Consider the following 21,421-nt stretch of genomic DNA (forward strand, 5'->3'; position numbering starts at 1 on the left):
TGAAATTGTATCAAGTTCTTATCCTACGCAGTATTGTTCAAATTAACGAGAATACACTAGAGAATATACACTAGAATACTAGACAAAAATATATATACTGGACATCTACAAAAACTACACACATTACTACCATAAATTCTTTTTCCAACAGTGCCATAGCTGTAACGTAAGCAATCTTTCAGTATATTTTTGTGGTGTGCGTTTTCTACAATTTACACAGAAAAACGGGACTTATAAGATTTGTTTAACAATTAACGGTCTATTCCTAATTAAAAGGATTTTCTTGAGTAAGATATTCTCGGTGGTTCGCCATTGCCTTCCGAAAGGTAGCGTTCGAATAAAAATCAGACAATTCTGATCGGGATTTGAACCCGGGTTTCCGGTTCAAATAATAGACGCACATTTCACCGCGCGCGCCATGATCGTTATTCTACCACGAATACTAATAAAAAGAGCGGGACGTTTCCTGCAGAGTAGTGTCTAATTAACTTCTCTTCATCTAATTTTGTGACGATTTCCTGACGGTCGTTAACAATGTCTTGTATGTAGACACGCACAAAGATTTGGTTTCATTAAAACATATCTGAATTGAAATGTAAAAGCGTAATAATTTAACAAAAGTCACAGATTCTCCGCATAAATCTTTACATAAATTGAATTAAGTTTCGAATTTAGATTTAATTTCGCGATAATTCAATAGGAACAAAATTTTCTCGGAAAAGATCTACATCGATTTGGGGCGAGAACACACGTTTCACTATTTCCTTTTCATTTTACACTTTCGTTCCCTTTCTGGAATTAACTCGGATTCGCACAATATGAGTGTCTATGTCTGGTACTGTCTGGAGAGCTGGCTATTTTCGTTCCAGACGAATCGTAGACGTCGCGGCATCCCTAGAGGCACATCGGCAGGCTAATTTAACTTTAACCCTTTCACGTTTCCATTTCCCGTGACGGTAATATCCCTCCGTCGTCGGTGAATTTTTGCTTTCTTTGGCAGGAAAAAACCGTCTTTTCCTACGTGTGAACGATCCGGCGACATTCTCTCTTCTAAATTTGCAACGACTTATATAGAAAGCAGGTGTGCATTTTTCTTATAGCTCTAAATATTTCGTCGAATTTTAAATCTTAACAAAAATTAAATTATTATTGTGTGTTAATTATTATTTCATAACTAAAATTGTATTTTAATAATATTTCAATTTTGTAAAAGAGTAATCTTATTAAAACAGAATTTATCAAAGTTAATAAAATTTTTGTAAAAAATTAAAATTTTTAATATAACTTATTCTTATATTTAAATACACATTTTATTACAGATGAAAAAAAATTTAAAAGATTATTTAAGGAAAAAAGATTTATTAGAGAATAAAAACACATAGATAAATATGCACAGAAGAAAAGTACCAATATCGACTACTTTGCAGGATAATGTTTCTTAAACAGAAATGTTAAAAAAAGTTTAAAAACATAAATACAAATCCGAAAGTCTTCTATTAAATGGCATAGTAATTTTTAAAATACTATTGAGTATTTCGTAATAATTAATATTTTACGCAACACAACTAAAAAGCGTTTGAAAAAGTGAGCTCTATAGATTGATATACGATTGATATGATCAAAGGTTTAAAGTTTATTTTTTTATTGATTTATACACTTTGCCTTTATTATTTGCCTGTATTATTTTATATGCTTTGTATTGTTTGTTAGACTTTATCTAATAAATAAACTTCTTAACAGGGAAATTTTTTTCGTGTTGTTAATACAAATACGATATAATGCGACGTTGAAGGTAAATATTACAGGTAAGATCAAAATTTTGATGTTATTATATCTAGTAACTGACTTAAAAATTTCTTTTCCAATAAATCTCATAAGTTTTTTTTTGTAAAAATTATAAACCAAAATGTTATAAGACTAACTCCAAGTTAGTCTCCTCTATTATTTTAAAGTCTCACATATATAATCTCAGCATTAAATATTTCTTGGCATGCGATGTGTCAGAACACTCTAGGTGTTAACAAGAATAATACGAGATGATTTTATACAAGAGATTTAACATAATTAGACACGCGTGTAACAACGAGTTCTTTCAACACTGTTTCACACTGTGCCCCGTTAACTGCATTTACATGTGCGACAAGCGCCGTAAATATGACGGGCATTCTAGTTGCAAGTGCATCGTTCTGTGAATACACCGTTATTCTTAATTGTGAGTCGAGTTACCTCGACTTCTCAACTTACCTCGGTGCCGTCGCCCTCCAAACGCAATGCACGTTCCAGAGCTCTATTCTTTCTCACTGCCAGTAACTTAGAACTTTGATATTTACGGCGCCGTACTTTTAAACTTTTATGCGTCTGTAAACTTTCGCAACAACCATTCGCGCTTCTTTAAATTGCTTTAACGCTTTAGCGTGGAGATTTTAACGCGCGGGGTGAATAAGATAAGAAATATACATCGGTTCATGCCATTTACGATAATTCAGTTATACAGAACGTGTGATAAGAAACGCACAGAATCAAAGCCGTAAATAAAAATGGCGACAAGGTACAGATAACAAGAAATAAATTATTGAAGTAATACAGGCAAAAAAGTTAACTATATATACGCAGAAAGGTAATGCCGATATATCTTTTAAATTGACACTCTCCTTATTTCTCAATTACATTATTTCTCAGAAACTAAACATTGCATTGTTAAAGAAATAAAAACACATGATTTACATCATAGTATTATTCATGGCTGTTTTCTAAAATATGCTAAAAATAAATTTTTGAAAAGTAAAAATATTAATTTTCTTTTTCCAAATTGTACAAGTATAAATAATGGCAAATATATTATTAATAATTTTGGATTATTTCACATGTTTGTAGCTTTCTAAAATTATTTTATTTATATTTGTCTCTTTCCTTTTCATTTTTCTTGTGCAACTTGAAAATAATTGTGCAGTATAAATAGGTACATTTTTTCGTTAACGAACAATAAGAGCATACACATTTCTGGTAACTTAATCCATAGTAACCTTAACCTTTATTGTCGCGCTATTATTTACGCACATCCGTTACATTCGCGAAGGAGAACGCATGTCTAACAACTGAGAACAATAAAAGAAAAGTTATTTGCATTCTGCACAACAACAGAATCGAGTCATGTGCATATAATAACATGAATTTTTCGACTGTATACGTGGATCTGAAACGTTCGAAACTAATTATAAAGTCGACAGAAATGTAGAAATATATTAATTAGTTAATTTTATTAGTTTATCAATTTATTTCATAATTATCTCCTCTACTAAGAAATACGTTTGAATTTTGTTATTACTGTCTACTATGTTTTGGAATTCATATTCTCAGACATTTATTTTTGGTTATGTTACAAAAACATTAATTATTGTAAAATACAAAACAATATTGTAGAAACTGTTACACCATTTAATAAAATAAATAAGACACTTTCTAGCTTGTATTTTCGTTTTCAAAATTTTATTGTTTAGCTTTTGCTTAAGAAATATAACAAAGTGATGAGTTAGTATAGATGATCTTTCTGTATACATCAATCAAATAACATTAATTAATAAAAAATTTCTTTTTTATTATTTAAAACCAGACAAGATATTTATTATAGTTTTTGGATGCTGAAAACAATGCCACACGTCAAAGAACAACCGCAAAAAATGTCCGTTTTTTCGTCCTCGATTTTTCAAATAAATATAATGCTAAATGATGGTTCATGATTAAACATTAATCGCAGAAAAATTTTACGATGAGCATACAATTGATTTCAGAGATATAAAAGAATCAAAGTGGTTAACGCCTATTAAGAAAGTAATGATACTGTCGACTTGATAACATAAACTTTTGTTGAATTTTTTCGAAATCCAGTATCCTATGAGTTCTTTGAATTCTGATTACAAATCTGATGTCAGATCTCAAAAGTTCCGGATGGCGGATTCAATATACCTAATGGATAAAAAAATAATGAAATTAATTTCTCCAAAAATAGTTATCTAAATCATCAGATTCGTAATCAGGAATTCAAAGAACCCATAGGTACTTATATAATTTTTTTTAATAGATTGTAAATTAGTGTAATTTATCAAAGTTTAATTGGTATTTATCATAAATTGCTAGTTTTCAGCATGAGAGTTTATGTAAGCATCAAATAAAAATTCTATAAACACTTGGGCTCTTAAAACCTAACGCGCCAATTATTTTTGCCATGTTAAATGAAATGATTAAACTTTCTTGTCAAAGAAAAGTTCAATTTTAAATACGCTCTTGTGTTATACCCTGATTCCCACGGTTTAATAATAATAGTTCCTAAAGTATAACAATCGACACTTTCATTGATGTAGGAAATGTCCGTGATTCATTGAGTTACTGACCTGCTCATTAGCAGCACATGCTCGCCGAGCCTCTTGTGGCAGTAGCCCCACACCGGTATCCCGTTGAAGGTGATGTTAATGGTGGAATACTCAACGGGTTGGCCCACTATACCTTCGCTCACCTGCATGACGAATTCGCCCTGGTATTCCGCAGGAAAGTAACAGCCCACCATGAACTGAGGATTGTAATCTCGAAGGGTCGTCACCTCATTTGTGATTATGGTGTTGTCTGAAAGGAAGAGGATGAGTCTCTATTAAAGCTGGTTGCGCAAATTGTTGGGATTTCGCGAAAAAGGCAAGTGTCGCCACACGCGAGAAAGACTGTTTAATTTATTATTTCTAATTTATCAATTAATCTTTTTACATACTTTTTTATAAATCATAAAAATAAATGTTAAGAATATCTTAATTTTATTATTCCAATCATTTAATATATCATTAATATATTATATATTATATAAAATCATAATATAAATTATGATTTTAAATCTTTTCTTTTAAAATAATGATAAAAGATATTACAATATAAAGTTTCAAATTGTAAATTAATTATTTAAAAAGGCTGCACGTTTATTGAAATACATTAATTAGTATATAATAAAATACATTAATGTAGAGTGACAATCAACCGAGCAAAATATAATGAATTCTTTTAAATAACGAGACGTGGGAATGACCTCAATACCGACATAGCCAATTCTTCAATTAATTTTTAGATCGCGGACGACCTTCAAAGCGGAAGTACAAATTCATAACGAGTTTCGTACAAACACTTGAATAAAAAAATTAATCATCCATGACAATAGCTGTACGCGGTTTAATCAACGCGCTGTAACTGCTTCAAGTCGTTCTAGTGGCAAATTGGCACCAGTATTCTGTCACGCGTATTTTAACATCGACAGATGAAAGAAAAAGAAAAAATTTTAATATTGCATTTACGATCACATTTTCAATTATTGTATAAATGTCCTTTAAGGATAACAAATAGCAGCGTTCAAAAAAAAAAAAAAAATAGTAACAACATACTACACATATATTCTATAGGCGCTAAATTGCAATTGTGGGTAACTACAGCTAGTGTCAAATATATCTCGATAATGCATCTATATCCCAATTTGGGTATACATTAGTATATGTGTGTGTATTGAAAGATGTCTGTAAAAACAACGATATGTTTTGACGATACAAAGAATTAATTTTTTGTAATTCTAGTGCACGCAAAATGATAACTGTAAGAAATTCATACTTTGCACCCGCATGTCGTGCATTCAATAGCCCGTGAAAGGTCATTAACGTTACCACTAAGTGGTCCCGAGAGACAGGTGCGACGATGACAGGTGGGATCAACAGCAAACTCGAAGAGTAATGCCATCGTTTCCTCTTTTCTACATGTAAAAGATATATAAGTTACATTCAGTATGATTGATGCGCCAGATGACATAAGATTATATTTCAGTATGTAATTTTTATTATTTTTTTTTTCCAATAAATCTGAAAATTAGAAATAATTATTTCGTGTTTAAAATTCAAGCAATTTAAAAGTTTCTTTTTCCCAAACAAGCATTTGAAACATTTTGAGCTTAAAAGCAGTATTTTATTTACAATAGAGAATCTTTTAAATTATATTAACTTGAATAAATTAAATACTAAACATTTAAATATTTAATGCATAAAATATTTAGTATTAAGCTCTTTAGAATGGAATAAACACGAATCTCTAATATCTCCTTTTTCTATAAAAAATTACAAATTATTAGACCCTTAGGTGTATATCCTCTTGAGCATTCCTTTCCTAGACTAGATTTATAAAACTGTCATATGGAAACATCTTAAGTCAGTGATTGTGTTTTCCTTACATTATATTCTGTAAAATGCATTGATACAGTACACAATACAATTAATTATTTTAACATATTAAAGTTCAATATTACAAGTTGCTTTTTAATAAACTGTATTTTTTTAACTGTTTTTTTTTTAATTAAATATCTTTCTTAAAATTTACAATTTATTATTTTGTAATATCCTTAGAAGAGTGTCATTACATTTACATTTTTTAATTTTCTAATTAAAAACTTTTTTTTATGTATAACTAATTTTAATGAGAAACTACATAAATTTTATTTTTAATACAGTTTCCAAAATTAGTTTTGTTTTAAAAAATAAATATTAGAAGCGTTTTAAAAAGGGTTTTTTTAACTTACTTTATTATAAAATAATAAGACTTTTTAAAATATATTCTTAATTATTCTTAGTAATGCAGTTGGAAAAAATATAGCTTTTCAATTCCTTAAAAATAATTTTTTTCTTCTGTTCTTAAATAATCGATATATAGGATAAGTGGCCCAATATATACTCACAGTGTCCCAAATACTAAAAATCCGATTTTAAATTGTTTTTTTTAAATTAAAAGTTAAAGTTTTAAAATGTAACAAGTAAACTTAAGAATTTAAGCAAAATATACAATTATGTAATAATATAATTTATATATTTAAAAAAGCATTTAAGATCGAATTTCTATTATTTGGGTCATTTATTCTATAATACACAATTTCGAATAATTAAAGTTTATATTAATAAAATAATCGAGATTTTCTTCAGAAGGGCTCTTTTCTCACGATTTTAATTTAAAAAAAGTCCTCGGTGTATGTATTTTACGATGTCTCTTAACATGTCTAGAACACGTTCATGGAACCTTACGGGACGCTGATTAAAGAACAGTTGGCGTTATATTTGGAAGTCGAGCAAACCATTTTGCGGTCAGTACAATCGATGCGGCGGCTTCTTTCTACCGTCTTTCTCGTTACGTGTTCGCGCGCAAAAAGTGCCAGGTAAAATTACTTTACGCATGATCCGCAACATAATGGAGGCCAAACCGCGATCGGAGCTCTTGCAGTCGGTGTCGTGGTGATCATTAATGAGGACTATTGTGCGTATTGCGACTCGCCTGTCCTTTGTGCAACTCGCTAAACCACGAATACCTTCAACGACCCTCGGTTGGTCCAAAAGATCGTGCAACATTATAATAGATAGCTATTTAAAAGTCTGGTCAAAAAGGAAGGTAAGGATACACATATATAATAAATAAAATCTCATCTCGGTTATTATTGTACCACGGACTATAATTAACCTTCTCGCGCTGGACGAACTGGCGAGAGATATTCCGCGCCCGAGAAAACGCATCGCGTATAATAGCATAAAGCAGGGATCTGCAAGCGTGCAAAAAGTGATCGGAGCATGTCGCAAACGTGTAATCAAAGTGACAATGTTTGTCAGAACGTAAAGTAGGTAGTAAACAGAAAGAGCCGTTGACTAAATGATTAAACGTTAGTCGATGGTGCGTAGATAGAATCTTCAACGCAACATAAGATGCAAACAGATAACAGACTCGCATTTCTTATTTGGCTTCAAGAAGACGTTACTTAGGATTTTTACTTGAGATTTTTATATTAAAGGGATTCTTCAGTTTTCTCACATAATATAAGAACTTAATTAAATTTTGAAAATAAGTTCACGTATACATTGCATTCCTGCATTTGTTAAATTTTTTGACAGCATTTTCTTTAAACTTAAAATATACCTTTTTTAAAGTAACATTAACCTTATGAAAAGGAGAGTTTTAAGTTAATTTCGTAAACAAAGTATTAGTAAAGAATTTTGAAAAAATATGTTCGTAAGAAAAAATGGAGTTTATAAAAAACATTTTGGAAGTTAAAAAATAAAGTTTTTATCATTTTTATATAAGAGTAAATACAGTTCATTATTGAAATTATGAAATAAGAAATTATACAATTCTCTTTAAATATCTACTAATAAAAACGTGATACAATAACATTTGTTATTATATTTAAATTATTATTACAAACAATTTTTTCCACGCATCAATAATTATCAATATTATACAAAAAAAATATTTTAACTAACAAATTATTGGTTTCATTGTTTAAATTTTATTCATTATTTGTTATTTTGAAGATAGCAATTCCAGAAGCTGTTTTATTAAAAGATATATATGAAAAATCATGTGACTCTTCTCTATTTTTTTCTAAGCTAGACTACTATTTTAATTCATTAACTAATTGAGCAGAAAAATAATTCATAATTCAAAACGGAATATATTCAACTTTCTTTTGAATTTCCGCAATGAAGCGAGTCGAAAGAGCAATGTACTTCTTTCCGTGAGCGTGTAGATTCAGGATATTATTAATTGGACCGATAGATAATTAGAGTTGGCACGACCGACGGCACGAAGGCCTCGGGCACGATATATGCTGCACGGCAAAAGAAACAAAATTGATACATCGAATAAGAAAAGGCGGCCGCGCTTATGTCCCTTTCATTAAGGGCCTCCGAACGACGGAAGTGGGATCAAGTTTTTCCCACAGAACCTCCGCGGCATCTATACGCAGCGTACCTTTGTACACACATGTTATTTCTCGGCGATCTGCGCGATTAAGCGGCAATCAAGCGCTCGTCTCGATCCTTTTGCGGTTCTCGTCATATTCCCGCTGAAGAGGTTGCAAAAATTCGACAAAAAAGGTGTCCTTAAAAATTCAGAGGTGGATAAATCAATTTTTTCGTTTGATTGGTGATGTATATTTCAGCAAACATCTCTAAAAATTTAAAGATTTACAAAAAAAAGCACCGTTGAAATTAAACGTTATGGTAGAAGAATTAAAAAAATCACGTTTCATCTTTGTTAAAAAAAAAAAAAAAAAAAAACTCAATAAAATTTCTTTCAGACCGGGGAATTCTGCCCGGCTGACATACCGCCAACGCAGTAATGCTTGCGTATGCAACATTAATTTATCTTGAAGTGTAATTTCCGGCTCTAATGGACGCTATCAATATGACAGTGAGACGTCGTGGTGGAGAAAAAGGCGGTAAGAAGGGCGAGAAAATCGATGCGCGCAATCTCGATCGTATTCAATGTCTTCGCATGTTCAAGAGACGTAGCCTACGGGCGACTCGCAGTTTTGTTCCTCAGGGTTGCATTCCTCGTGCGCAACCGCCCGGCCAGCCGACCAACGACGCGTTGCAATTACTCGAAGAGACTTTTTGGTTCCGGTAGGAGGCGTTTCTCTCATTCTTTCTCGCGTGTATGCATCCGCGCTCCACCTTATCGCTTCCCTTCATCTACATAAAGGACGATCAACTGCCCTTCTTACGTGACCTTCATTCCCTACACTCTGCAACTTTATTCACTTTTCCCCTTCCACTGAAACCAGTTCAACCTCTATTTTACATATCTCGCAACGACGTCAGGTGTTCGCGTGTAGCAGAGCTCCCCCCCCTCCCTCTCAATACGTCGAGATTATCGATGGACAGTGGATAATCGATATCACGTTGCTCTCTTTTTATGGATCTGCAATCTTATCTAAAAATCGCGAGCACGTCGTATTATAATTAACGAGCGTGCGTCACGCATCTACTACTTTACGACATCCGTGGGAGATATACTTCGAGATGTCGTATACTTCCTTTTTCAGAGGTGCCGGGAAAGAGCTTGTAGATGCTGAATAATCCTGGGTAATGGTGATCCAGTTCTCCATAATAATCGATTGCATAGCATTAATAATTAATTAAGTATTAGAGATCGCTGTCATTTTCTTAGAAAGTTTTCAACTGAGATGCGAGATAAAATTAAATTACATAGTAATCCGCAAAACATAGAGTTTCTTCTTTGATTCAGATGTTGATTATAAGTTTCATGAGCGTGGTTAGAAGGATATGATTTTCTCATATCCAGGAAATATTATAATTTTTTATTCTGATTATTAGGTATTTTAAATATATTAACTCGCTATATAGTATCAGTCTTTCTCTCTTTGTCGACATAAAAGTTGAATTAAAACAATTTTTAATAAAGCTATGATATATTATTCCAACTGTTTTAACTGATTCTAAAACTGCAATTTCTTTCTGCAATAAGGTAGGAAAAACTCAAACGTAACAGCATTCATTATAAAATGTGCGCAATAAGAAGTGCTTCAATTACAAAGTAAGATCTTCTCAATTACGAACGAAACGGAATACCGCTCCCTTTCTCGTCGATTCCATTCCCTTTTTCCCGTTCAGCTGCCCTTGATCTCCGTCGTGATTACTAGAGATTTCCTTCAATCTTTCCTTCGGCGTTACGCGTTCCTTCACCCAGCGATTTGAGTTTCATTTCACGAATTGATACCAGGTGTTCGCATCCAGGAGGGTCCTTAATCCGTACCTCCTCATGAATTCTTAATGAACGCAAGAAGCTCGATATGCCGAATGATCGCAGCGGAAATTAGAGGCTTAGTCCAGAGAAGACGGGGGACACAACTATACATTATTTTAAGGAAAGGCTTGCCGTTTTATTTCTACCTTTATTGACGATTTTTTAATCAAAAATTCACAAAATACAACTTTATTTTCTAATGTCCTCAATTATGCAAAACAATTTTTATATGATAAAAATTTGTTTAAACAATAATAATTTAAACCAGATCGCTCTGGAGTACATAAATAAATAAATGCCAACTACGATTGAGGCTAAATCTTGCATAATATTATTTTATAAGTAAATCTTGAACACATACACATATACCTTCAGTTTTTATAAACTAAATACAATTCGATCATAAAACAGAAATATAAACTGAAGTTAGCAATAATATCATAAATTAAATTAATCGTCAATTTTATAATAATAATTTTAATAATGATTTAATAATTTTAATAATTTTAATAATAAAAAAAATCATATTTTTTAAAAACAAATAAGTCCTCATATCGTAAATGATAAAAAGTGCTCACGTTTAAGAATTAAAAATTAACGACTATGACATTAAAGGGTTCATGCCCTGGAAATTAATTTTTTATCATATCGTCGAAATCAGTCATGATCGGCCGGATTGGGAAAAACTGATGCGCAAATCTGATCGTTCATCATGCACATACTGAATGATAAATCGATGATACCGCGTAACAGAAATCAACGAGGCTGAAGTCCGGATTATGAAATATTAGCGACCGTTGATCTCATCTTCTACGCGCAAATCGGTGGTGGTACCGTTTCCCCTGTGTTTTCATCGTCCAATGTTTCAAGTTCGATCCTATCTCGAGATCTGCGTCTCGAATGCTCGACTCCGCTCGACTCGGCTCAGCACAGAAAGAGCGAGCGGTTTTCAAATTGCCTGGTAAGATCTGCCGGAGGATCGCTTGCACTTTCCATTAGATCGGGAGGTCAGACTTTAAAACCGTGCGAAAGGTGTGGCCCAAGTGTGCCGTGACTAAGATTGTTTAATAACAGCTCGAAACGCGAGATGTGCATATGTATATATCTGTGTCGTAGCTATCACAACTTCACGATGATTTATCATAGTCTATCATTTCAAAGGTGTAATGATCGTAAGGCTCGCGGCGGTGATATGCTAAGTCATACGAGGGAAAGTTGCACGAAATTGTGTCGAGTTTATTTACAAACGTGATTATATTAAAACTTCTGTATTTTTTATGCGAATTAAACGATTAAGAATGAAGTGCAATAAAACGGAACGTCTTTTAAAAAAGTCATTAATATAATTGAAGAGTTTTCGAGAGAAACCAAATAATTTCATTTTTAAAAAATTTGGATTATGGTATCACGCCGTTTTCAAATAGTAATAAAAACCCATAGTTTATATATTTATAGTTTTTTTATATAAATTCTATTAAAAACTTTGCTTGCGCACTGTGAAAGTAAGTGAAATGATAGTATTTCTGTTTAAATATAAATTTAAAAACCTGAAAGAATATAATTTTTCGGAATAGATAGAGTTTATGAAACATTTTAGTAATGTTTTGAAAATAATCAATTTTCAGAAAGGTTACAAATTTTACCAATAATCTTTCAACAACCTTCTTAAAAAATTTTAATGCACGAATCATGGACACTTTTTGCTATTCTAGAATTGTCTTAAATAAAAATTACAGATATATATATATTTCGCAATTTTTATAAAATGTTCCACTTTTCAGTTAAAATTCTATAAACTTTCTCTGTAATATCTCTGCAAAATTTTATTGTCCTATAAATATGCAATAAACAATTTGGAGATGATAACTAAAACATAATATTAATATATAATAAATATATAATATTAATATGTATATATACTTTAAATATAAATTCTTGGAATTGTTTAGTTTTCCACGAAGAAAAGTTTTAAATTACAATTTCTATATATAAGAACCATATAGAAAAATAAATTCTGTAATACTGCAAGTTATAAATTAGTGTAATATTTTAAATTACAAATCAAATATGAAAAATTGGCGTGTATCAGGCGTTGCACTAGTTGAAATCAATTTATAAATATCTGTAGCGGATTAATAAAATAGTCTGTATAGGTTTACAAAATAGAGTGCACCCCTTTTAATTGCAATATAAAAAATGCATAATAAACCGCCTACGCTGTTACTACTACATGCTATCTATTGTATTAGTATAATGTGATTTGTATCCGCGTGACGTCGGAAGGAACTAATATGTATTACAGTAAAACGATGCAGCGACCAGACCGCGTTCTACTCCCACGTCTCGCATCATTATCCACCGCCGAAAAAAGTCCACACACACGTGAAGGAGGACGGGTTGTGTTTAGCTAACTCTCTCTCTCTCTCTTCCGGCGACACAGCTTCGATAAATCCCTCGAGCGCCGCCGGTTCCGCCGCATAATCGCGGCTCGTCGTCATCGTCGTCGTCGTTGTCGTCTGCGGGGATGAGAAGGGCACGTTCGGGCTAGGCCGGCACTCGGCGTCGACTGGGGACTTCAAAGCCGTGCGAAAGGTGTGGCACGGGGTCCCGGAGTTATGAGGGTCTCTCGTGGTTCTCAGGAACCCGAGACCACCGAGTTCGGTCGTACATAATGCGCGGTGAAACGCGCGCGTGCGACAAGCAGAGACTCTTTCTCCTTTTCTACTTCTTCGTCTTCGTCTTCTTCCTGTCCCTGCTCTCGCGCCCAAAGCCTCCTCCCACATACCTGTCTCTGTTTGTCTTACCAACGACCGCTCGTCAATCAGCTGTATTTCGAGAATGCTGAAGTCTCTCTCTGCCTCTCTCATCGTTGCTGACTAGGACGCGGGGAGTTCCAAGTGTAATCACTCCCGTTTGCGTTTGTCGAGTTGATCGACATTAAGAGAGCTGAACGTGTTTATGTTTATGCCTTGGAAACCGGATCATAATGGATCTGACAATTCTCTTCTTGGTTTATCGTTCCAATTAAATCCATTGGTAAATATTTAACGATCGCAAATGCATTTCGCACTGTGTATGCAAAATATAAAGTTATCGAGGATCGCTCACAGTGAAGTAGGTTTTTTCATCTTGCGAGGTTAAAATTCCCAATTCCTACTACTTTCAATTTCTATATATGTATAATTGACATATGTATAAAAATAAATTCGAAATAATGTTCCGTGAAAATGCGTGCAATTACGAGATACGCGAGTCATGCCTATTAGACGATTGCAGGAGCACGTTTCTTATCTTAAAGCCAGAGATGAAACGTAATGAAAAACCTTGTTTGAACATAACATCACGTTTATTTTAGCAACGATAAACGTACGGTGCGCGTTCCCACCATTGCAGGTCGCGCGACAGGTTTTATTATGTCTGGGAGATCCGCTATCGGCGGACTATCAAGGAAGGAAGAAGTCTAACGGCGGCTCCGAGTCGGTAAATCTCGCATCTGCGCATTGATATCAGCGCGTCGGCGGGTTATCTCGCCCGTAAGAATGTACGGGTGCGAAATCTACGGAGGATCGAGTCTCATGTTGGCTGGTCACCCGAGACTCTATATACGGACTTGCGCCAACATGCACGGGATAAGCACGGCGTACTTTGTACCGTGCAACGAGATCACTACCGTGATTCGCAACCCGTTAATGGTGGACTCTGCACGCCTCGTTTACTTTAAGAAAGCACAGTGAGTCCAGGTACAGTTACTAATCACAGGTCTGTGGCACGTCAGCGCGAGTCTTGCGAGAAGACACTCCCGAGCGACTTCTGGGTGTACGGCTAATGGGATATCTAAGTGATTAACTTCGAGTCTATCATCATCGGAGATACGGGTTTAGGACGCATCAGGATATTAAATCGCGTAATTTCTCTCTCAAATTACCTTAGCAGATTTCGTGTCTGAGATAAAATTGGAAGAGCCGCGAAATGGTATTTTCCGCACCCCACTTTATATATAGTAGTACACGAAAAGAAATCGCTCCACGCAAATCGATGCTTACACGCGAAATTAAACTTTGATAAGAAATTTTGATAATAATAGTTTTTGCACCTGCTATCTATTACTTCGATAAATTAGGATTACCACACGCAATAATAATCCATGTAAAGTAAAATCAAATAAAAGAATCGATCGATTGTACAAAACGGCTGCAACTATATTTTTCGCTTTTTTGACTTGGCGCAAAATGAAATAATTCGTGCACGTATAATTCATGGTTGTAAGAGGATTCAAAAAAAGAGAAACAGAGAGAGAAAGAAGGGGGGAGGGAAAGGGAGAAGATGGTATGAATAATTGAAGTCAAGTGAAAAGGAGAAGGGAGAATTCCACGCATTTGCGTTTGTCATCTCGGCTTGCGGTTATCATTAAGGAGAAATGCTAAAGGGATCTACCAGCTGCGCGCGCGTAGTTGGTCATCGTGTTAGTCACCTGAATCCCTGACGAGTTCATATCAGAGTTCCGCTCACAGATAAAGAGTTATGCATATGCATCCGAAGATACAGAGCGTTCCGAAATTAGTTTTCATATGAGAATAACGAAGATTTTCATTAAGTTCACATTTCCATTAAGCTACAATTTTAATTACGTGTCGTAAATCATATGATTTAAGTGTGCAATTATAACGTAGAAAAACTTGGGATTATTTAATTTTAATGTATTATAGAAAATTTTAATTTTGAGAGAGAGAGAGAGAGAGAGAGAGAGAGAGAGAGAGAGAATCTTTTACTTTTCATCTTTTTGTGTTATATATCTCAAGACATGTTTAAAAAGCTTAGAAACTCCTTTATACCTTCGTTTAGCCAAACGATTAACTTGCAAATGCTTTTGCAACGCTCTGTATAATTCGCATGCCTACAGAGAGTCGAGTATGTACAAAAGAATCTCGAGCCGGTGTTGCATGCCTGTTTACAAGGAGAGCCGCCCGAGTAAACCGATACCGAGCTGATAGAGAGGAACTCGAACATAAACCGCATTACAAGCAAAAATAAATTGAAAGTAAGAGCGAGCGAGCGAGAGAAAAGACAGAGAGAAAAAGAGAGGCAAAGGACCATCGATCGGAAGAAGCACTTAATCGATCGCCTCATATCGAAATCCAATAAATTACGATGATAATAACGAGCGCTGCGTGCGTTAACATTTTCACGAACGCTTATATTAACAATGCTCGTATCTCTCAATACTTCCCTTTTGTAATAAATTGTCTTGAAAATATTCTTTTCAACAATTAACTTCGTTTTACAGTAATAGTTACACGTAATTATGTATTCTATTATCTAATATTAACCCTTACAATACCTATTTTACTATACTTTCTAAATTACAATTAGTAAAAATATACTGATTTCAGTGGTATATATTTATTACTTGTCCATCAGTAAAACAAATACACTGATCTTTCAGTAATTATACACTAATTCTGAAGTAAACATCATTAAAAGTTAGTGGATATTCACTAATTATTACAGTTTTAACCCACTGCAAATCAGTAAAATTACACTGATTACAATTTAGAGAGTATAAAATAGCCTGAGGTTTTTTTTTGTAAATAAAGTTTGCGTTCCAAACGCATTCTAATGCAAACATATTTCAGAAGTTTAAAGTTTTAAGAAATCAATGTTACCGGTATATAGCACTATGGCATGTGCACACCAAAAATCATTAATGGGATGTCCCTAGACTTCAGTGTGTATTATGAATCAATAGGAAAAAAACAAGTGTGTATTGCAAGGATTAATTTTTTTGCTATATTTATAATAAAATCTGATACTTATCTTCTCAAAGGATTGCAATAATACCTCGAATGCACATCTACTTTTTAGTCCGCTGACGTTTACTTCGATTCGTTTTCAGATAAAAAAATGAACTACCGAGAGGAGACCGAGATTAAACCCGTGCGTTCGCAACGGGCCGACCCGCATCGGGGATTCCTCGTCGAGGAGAGTCAAGTTCGAAGTGACGCGTGGACGACCAGCGTGAATTATATAAATCTCGTCTGCTGCACTCGCGTCAGAATTCATCCCGCGCGACCACGTCGTCCTCATCGCCCTGTCGTGCCGCTCTCGCCTTGCGTGACCGTGGACGGCATCGTAGCAGATGCTGCTACCTTCTGCGATACATAAACGAGCCCTCGGAGACGGCGATAATGGGCTTCGCCATGCGCAGCCAAGGAGGTGCATCGTGGTCTCTCTCGTAATAAATTATTCCCTGTTCACACATCGCGCTCGCCTTGTCAATGGATGACAGATGGGCGCACAGGCGCGCGTGGGCTGCTCTGTCGTCTATCGATGCAATTGCAGCCTCGACGAGAAAGAGAGAAAGAGAGAGAGAGAGAAAGAAGGAGGGAAAAACATACCCGCTCATATTTCAATCACGCATTTCATTTTTTTCCCCTTCCAACTCGCGCCTGCATTTCGCGTGCATAACAGTTGTTAGATTTGCCGCGACACGATTATCACTTGAACGACACACGTGTCCTTTTCATGACACATAATGACACGTCGAAAATCTTGTCTAGCCTGCAAAATTTTATTTAAATAATCGTCCCAGTCCTGAACCAAGACGTCCCTCTGTCGCGCGAGATCCTTCCTGCCGAAACGTGTGCGGCATGAGAGAGAGACTTCCGAGTGCGTGCGACACGTGATTAAGGACCGGTTACACGTCAGATAATGGACCGCGTGGTATGGCAACCGGCAAATTACGGCGGAGTAAATTCTCACGAGAGATTCGCGCTCTCTGTCCTTCTCCCCGCTTCTTTCTCTCCCTTTCTCCCCGTCCTTTCGAGTGCAAATGCGCAAACAGTATAACAAAGTCGTAACGGCGACTATTATCTGCTTAAAACCACACTCGGACCGATTACGCGCCGAGCACCGGCACCAACCTTCATCACGCTATCTCGACGCCCTTATTTAAGGGAGCGCCGATCACCGAGAGAGAGAGAAAGAGAGAGAAAGAGCGAATGCTATATCTGTGTAAGTACCTACTGTACTAGCTCGCGCGGCAGATATTTGCTATCTCCGCTGGAAAACGAGCGTTTCCGGCGACGACGACGGCGGCGGCGGCGGAGGAGGTGCCTCGCCTTTCTCGTTCCGCGTCCTCTGTTTATCAAGCCATGGGAAACGTAAGTTCGCGTATCTTGCTTTCCTTCCTCCACGGAGGAAGGCGGGCGGACGCGTCATCGGGTTTAAGGACCTTCGCGAGCGGTTCGCTCGCTCTTCGTCCTACGGGAAAGAGAAGTAAAGAGAGAGAGAGCGCTGCGCCCTCTTCGCGCAGCAAAAAAATGTTTTGTATTCATACTGAAATCGGTTGTTGAAATTTTAGGCAGAATTTTTTTACGTACCCAAGTATTGATTTAACATAAGTTTGTGTCAATTGAATATTTATTAAATAGATATTCGACATTTCTTATTTAATATTAAGATAACACAAATTTATAAGCAAAAATAATAAGATAAACAGGTCAATATACCGAGCCAATACCAATTTTCCTAATACAATATAATTTATAATTAAAATAAACAAATGTCATCAAAATAATGCAGTTTCGAAGCATAAAATTTCAAGATAAAATGTAGACGTTTAAAATATTATAAATTCGTTATATATAACTTTATTAAAAAAACATATTTTCTACAATTTATTTCCAAATTGTGTCCAAATGCTTGTAATAATTTTTTATGTAATATTATTTAACACCTTAATACGTCAATATATTAAGTCATTTCAGATCGTTAACCTCTATCATTAATTTTTATTACTTTTACGAGTATATAAAAATTATAAAATAACTTTTACAAAAGTTTAGAATCTCTAGAAAGTATTTATATGTTAATTAAAAAAAATTGTATACAAGTGTTATATATAACTAATGACAATTGACAAGATATTTTGAAGAATGCGTGAATGGGAAATGCGTGAATATAAATGTCCTAAAAGGCTCATTAAGTAACATTTATGTTATTTTTTCACATATTCTTCTTGTATTAAGTTAATACAATTTAAGTGCGACATTTTTTTAATTTAACACAAAAGTTCCAAGTTATAAGATTGTCACCATAATTAAAAATGATTGCCGCTATAATTGTTGTTATAGCTATATAAATTGTTACAATACAGAATTATCTTTTTGGATCTTTCTGTATACGAGGACAGAAGAAGTTTTGAGATCTTTTCCCCCATTCCGATCATAATTGTCTCGTTGAACATTTCTTCGTACACGAGTCGTAGTTGTGTGATTGTTTCGCGGTACCGTTAAAAATCGGCGGTGACATTTCCTACCGCCTTAATCCTAGGTAATTAACGTCGCGGAAACTGACACAATGCAAAAATGGCATGACTAAGAGTGCGATGTAGATAGGGCGAATTCAGAGAAGCCGCGACGCGGCGTTTTACGTGGGTTTCCGCCGAAACAAGGAGTCTCGTTCATCATCTTATCCAGTCGTTAGATCGCGTGTGCCGTGGAATTGTACTCCCTTATGGTACTGTGGAAAACAAAATGCTGCTTTACACTCGCCGAGAGAGAGATAAAGTCTCCTCAATGCGCCATGAGCGAGCTTCTGGTTTTGCCTATTTGTCGTTCGTATTGAAGGAATAGAGGGAACGAAACACTCACTGTCCATTAAAAAATTACGCGCGAAATACTGATCCGCGAATGAACGAAAGGAGGAAAGGGAAACAAATCAAAATTAATTTAAGCACGGAACTTTAAGTTTATTTGCGTAATAAAGTCGGAACTCGCACCTTGTAACACTGAGTCACTTCGCACTCTATAAAGACAGGATCAGAATCGGTATCGCACGAATGTCCTAATGACACAAAAAAAAAACAAAATATAAATTATAAAATTTGTGTTGGAAATTCAGTCCTCGATTTACTTGACCACGAGATTATTCCAAGCTCAACAGTATGAAAACGCGGTAATATTCTAAGTTCAATAACGCTGAAATGTTCTAAGTCCGATATTCACAAAAATATTCTAAGTTCAATAACTAGAAATTACAATAACTTTTCACTCGCGAGATGTTGACAGCGCGAATCGAGGACAGAAATTCGACGTTTGGTCCCGAAATAGCTGTATTTATACCCTCAAATTGGTGATGTTCGGGGATGAAGGGATATGAACATTAAACAATAAATCATTAACCTGCTATCGTCAATTTTTACAATCTGATATTTTATACGTAATATTTTATAACGCTTAGGTACTATTTGAAGCGCTCGTTCATATTTTGTGAGTCGCGCCGCGCGATCTCGCCGCTTCTTTTGCCGCGTCTTTTTCAGCTCCGAATACCGTTCTCTAGTTTTTATGCATGGAGTTCGCTCGTAAGCTGTTGCTCTCGCCTGTCTAAGGAATGTGCCGACCGTTTATCGGCAATTTATTTAATGCTTATTTAGTTAATTACGAAGGGCTAACGATTATCCTTTTCCATTAATGGTTACGGCGCTCGAGCTTTGAAGCGCTGACGGCATTGGTAACGACAGCTTTGCACTCCTTTTTTACTAATTAACAGTTGTTGCTAATTATGCGGTTAGTTCGATTGTTCGTGGTAGTTTCTGGAAAGGATGTCGTCAACTCGTCACACGAGTCGCAGTCGAAGGTAGATTGCCTTCTACGCGTCTTTACGCGTTTTGATTATTAATTTATTAGATATTTTTATTAATTAAATAAGTTTAACTGCGCTTGCGCGAGCCCAGGGTGATCGCCAGTGATAGCGGTAGATAGCCGATTTACAAAGCGCGGCCTAGCGGTCCCAAAGGAAGTGCGCCCGCGCTCGCTATTGTTATCAGAAATTCGGCATACAAACACGTGCTCGAGTTGCTGATAGTATAGTGACGGACGGCGAATAGTTTGACGTAACAATTTTTTTGTAATTACCCCATATAAACTTAATACACAAGTCTACAAATCGCCCTTTTTTTTACGTTTATTTACCGAAACGTGCGATAATGCGCCGGAATCTTCGATGGTGAATCGTGCAATCGCACGCCATTTAATTCACGCCGATTGGTCTCAGTTGACTTTTTTCTTCAGTCGAATCTCATTTCCTGCCGTCGGTCGAGAATTCCGAGAGCGGAAAAGATGACAAGATGAAGAACCATCGCGTATTCACGATGGTAGCGCGACGCTTTGGATTCTCTCTCGCTAGAATTGTTTATTTATTTTATGTTAGCTGGATTTCTCTTTTTGCAGCATATCTTGATTTTAATGGAAGCTTTTAATGAAGATTTTTAAGTCCGCAATGTCTCGCAAGATTTAAGAAGTGCCCAGGAAACTTTAAGGATAGAGTATATCAGGCAAATTAATCTAACTTTATAATTAATATAACTATAATATTCGTTATTATGCGAATTTTATCGATTTACCTAGATAATTTTACAGAATAAAAGTCTGGAAAACTAATAAAAATTTTGTCGATTTTTAAATAAATTTACTTTTACATCTTTTCATAAAATGATAAATTTATAGAAAATCTGTCGAAATGTGATTATCTTAATTCAAATAGATTAATAATGGAATTAATCAACATTAGTGACGGTTTCGATTATGGGTTGAATCTTAATTATGGGTCTTTATACAATTAAATGCTTTACGGACGCATGTAACAAGTACATGTAAAATTGTGGATAATTTTTTGTGCATTTAATTATATTGATTCATAATTTGTAACATTTTTCCCAAATTTAAGATCGGTTTATTAAATGTATAACTTTTTTAAAATTATGTAATATTTGCTGATTATATTGATATTAACAACTTTATTAAATGTTTGATCAATAAGCTTATAC

General features: G+C 34.9%; 1 protein-coding gene across 2 annotated transcripts in view; it reads right to left on the reverse strand.

Annotated features, from left to right (window-relative positions):
- Window positions 1–21,421, reverse strand: part of LOC105831431 — an 88,723-nt gene that overhangs the window by 32,072 nt on the left and 35,230 nt on the right. For both annotated transcript variants that reach the window (XM_012671557.3, XM_012671555.3), the window contains exon 2: window positions 4,389–4,617. In XM_012671557.3, coding sequence (XP_012527011.1) covers window positions 4,389–4,617 — 229 coding nt within the window. The remainder of the gene's footprint in view (window positions 1–4,388; window positions 4,618–21,421) is intronic.

Source organism: Monomorium pharaonis, chromosome 4 (assembly GCF_013373865.1).
Source record: "Monomorium pharaonis isolate MP-MQ-018 chromosome 4, ASM1337386v2, whole genome shotgun sequence".
Classification (NCBI taxonomy): domain Eukaryota; kingdom Metazoa; phylum Arthropoda; class Insecta; order Hymenoptera; family Formicidae; genus Monomorium; species Monomorium pharaonis.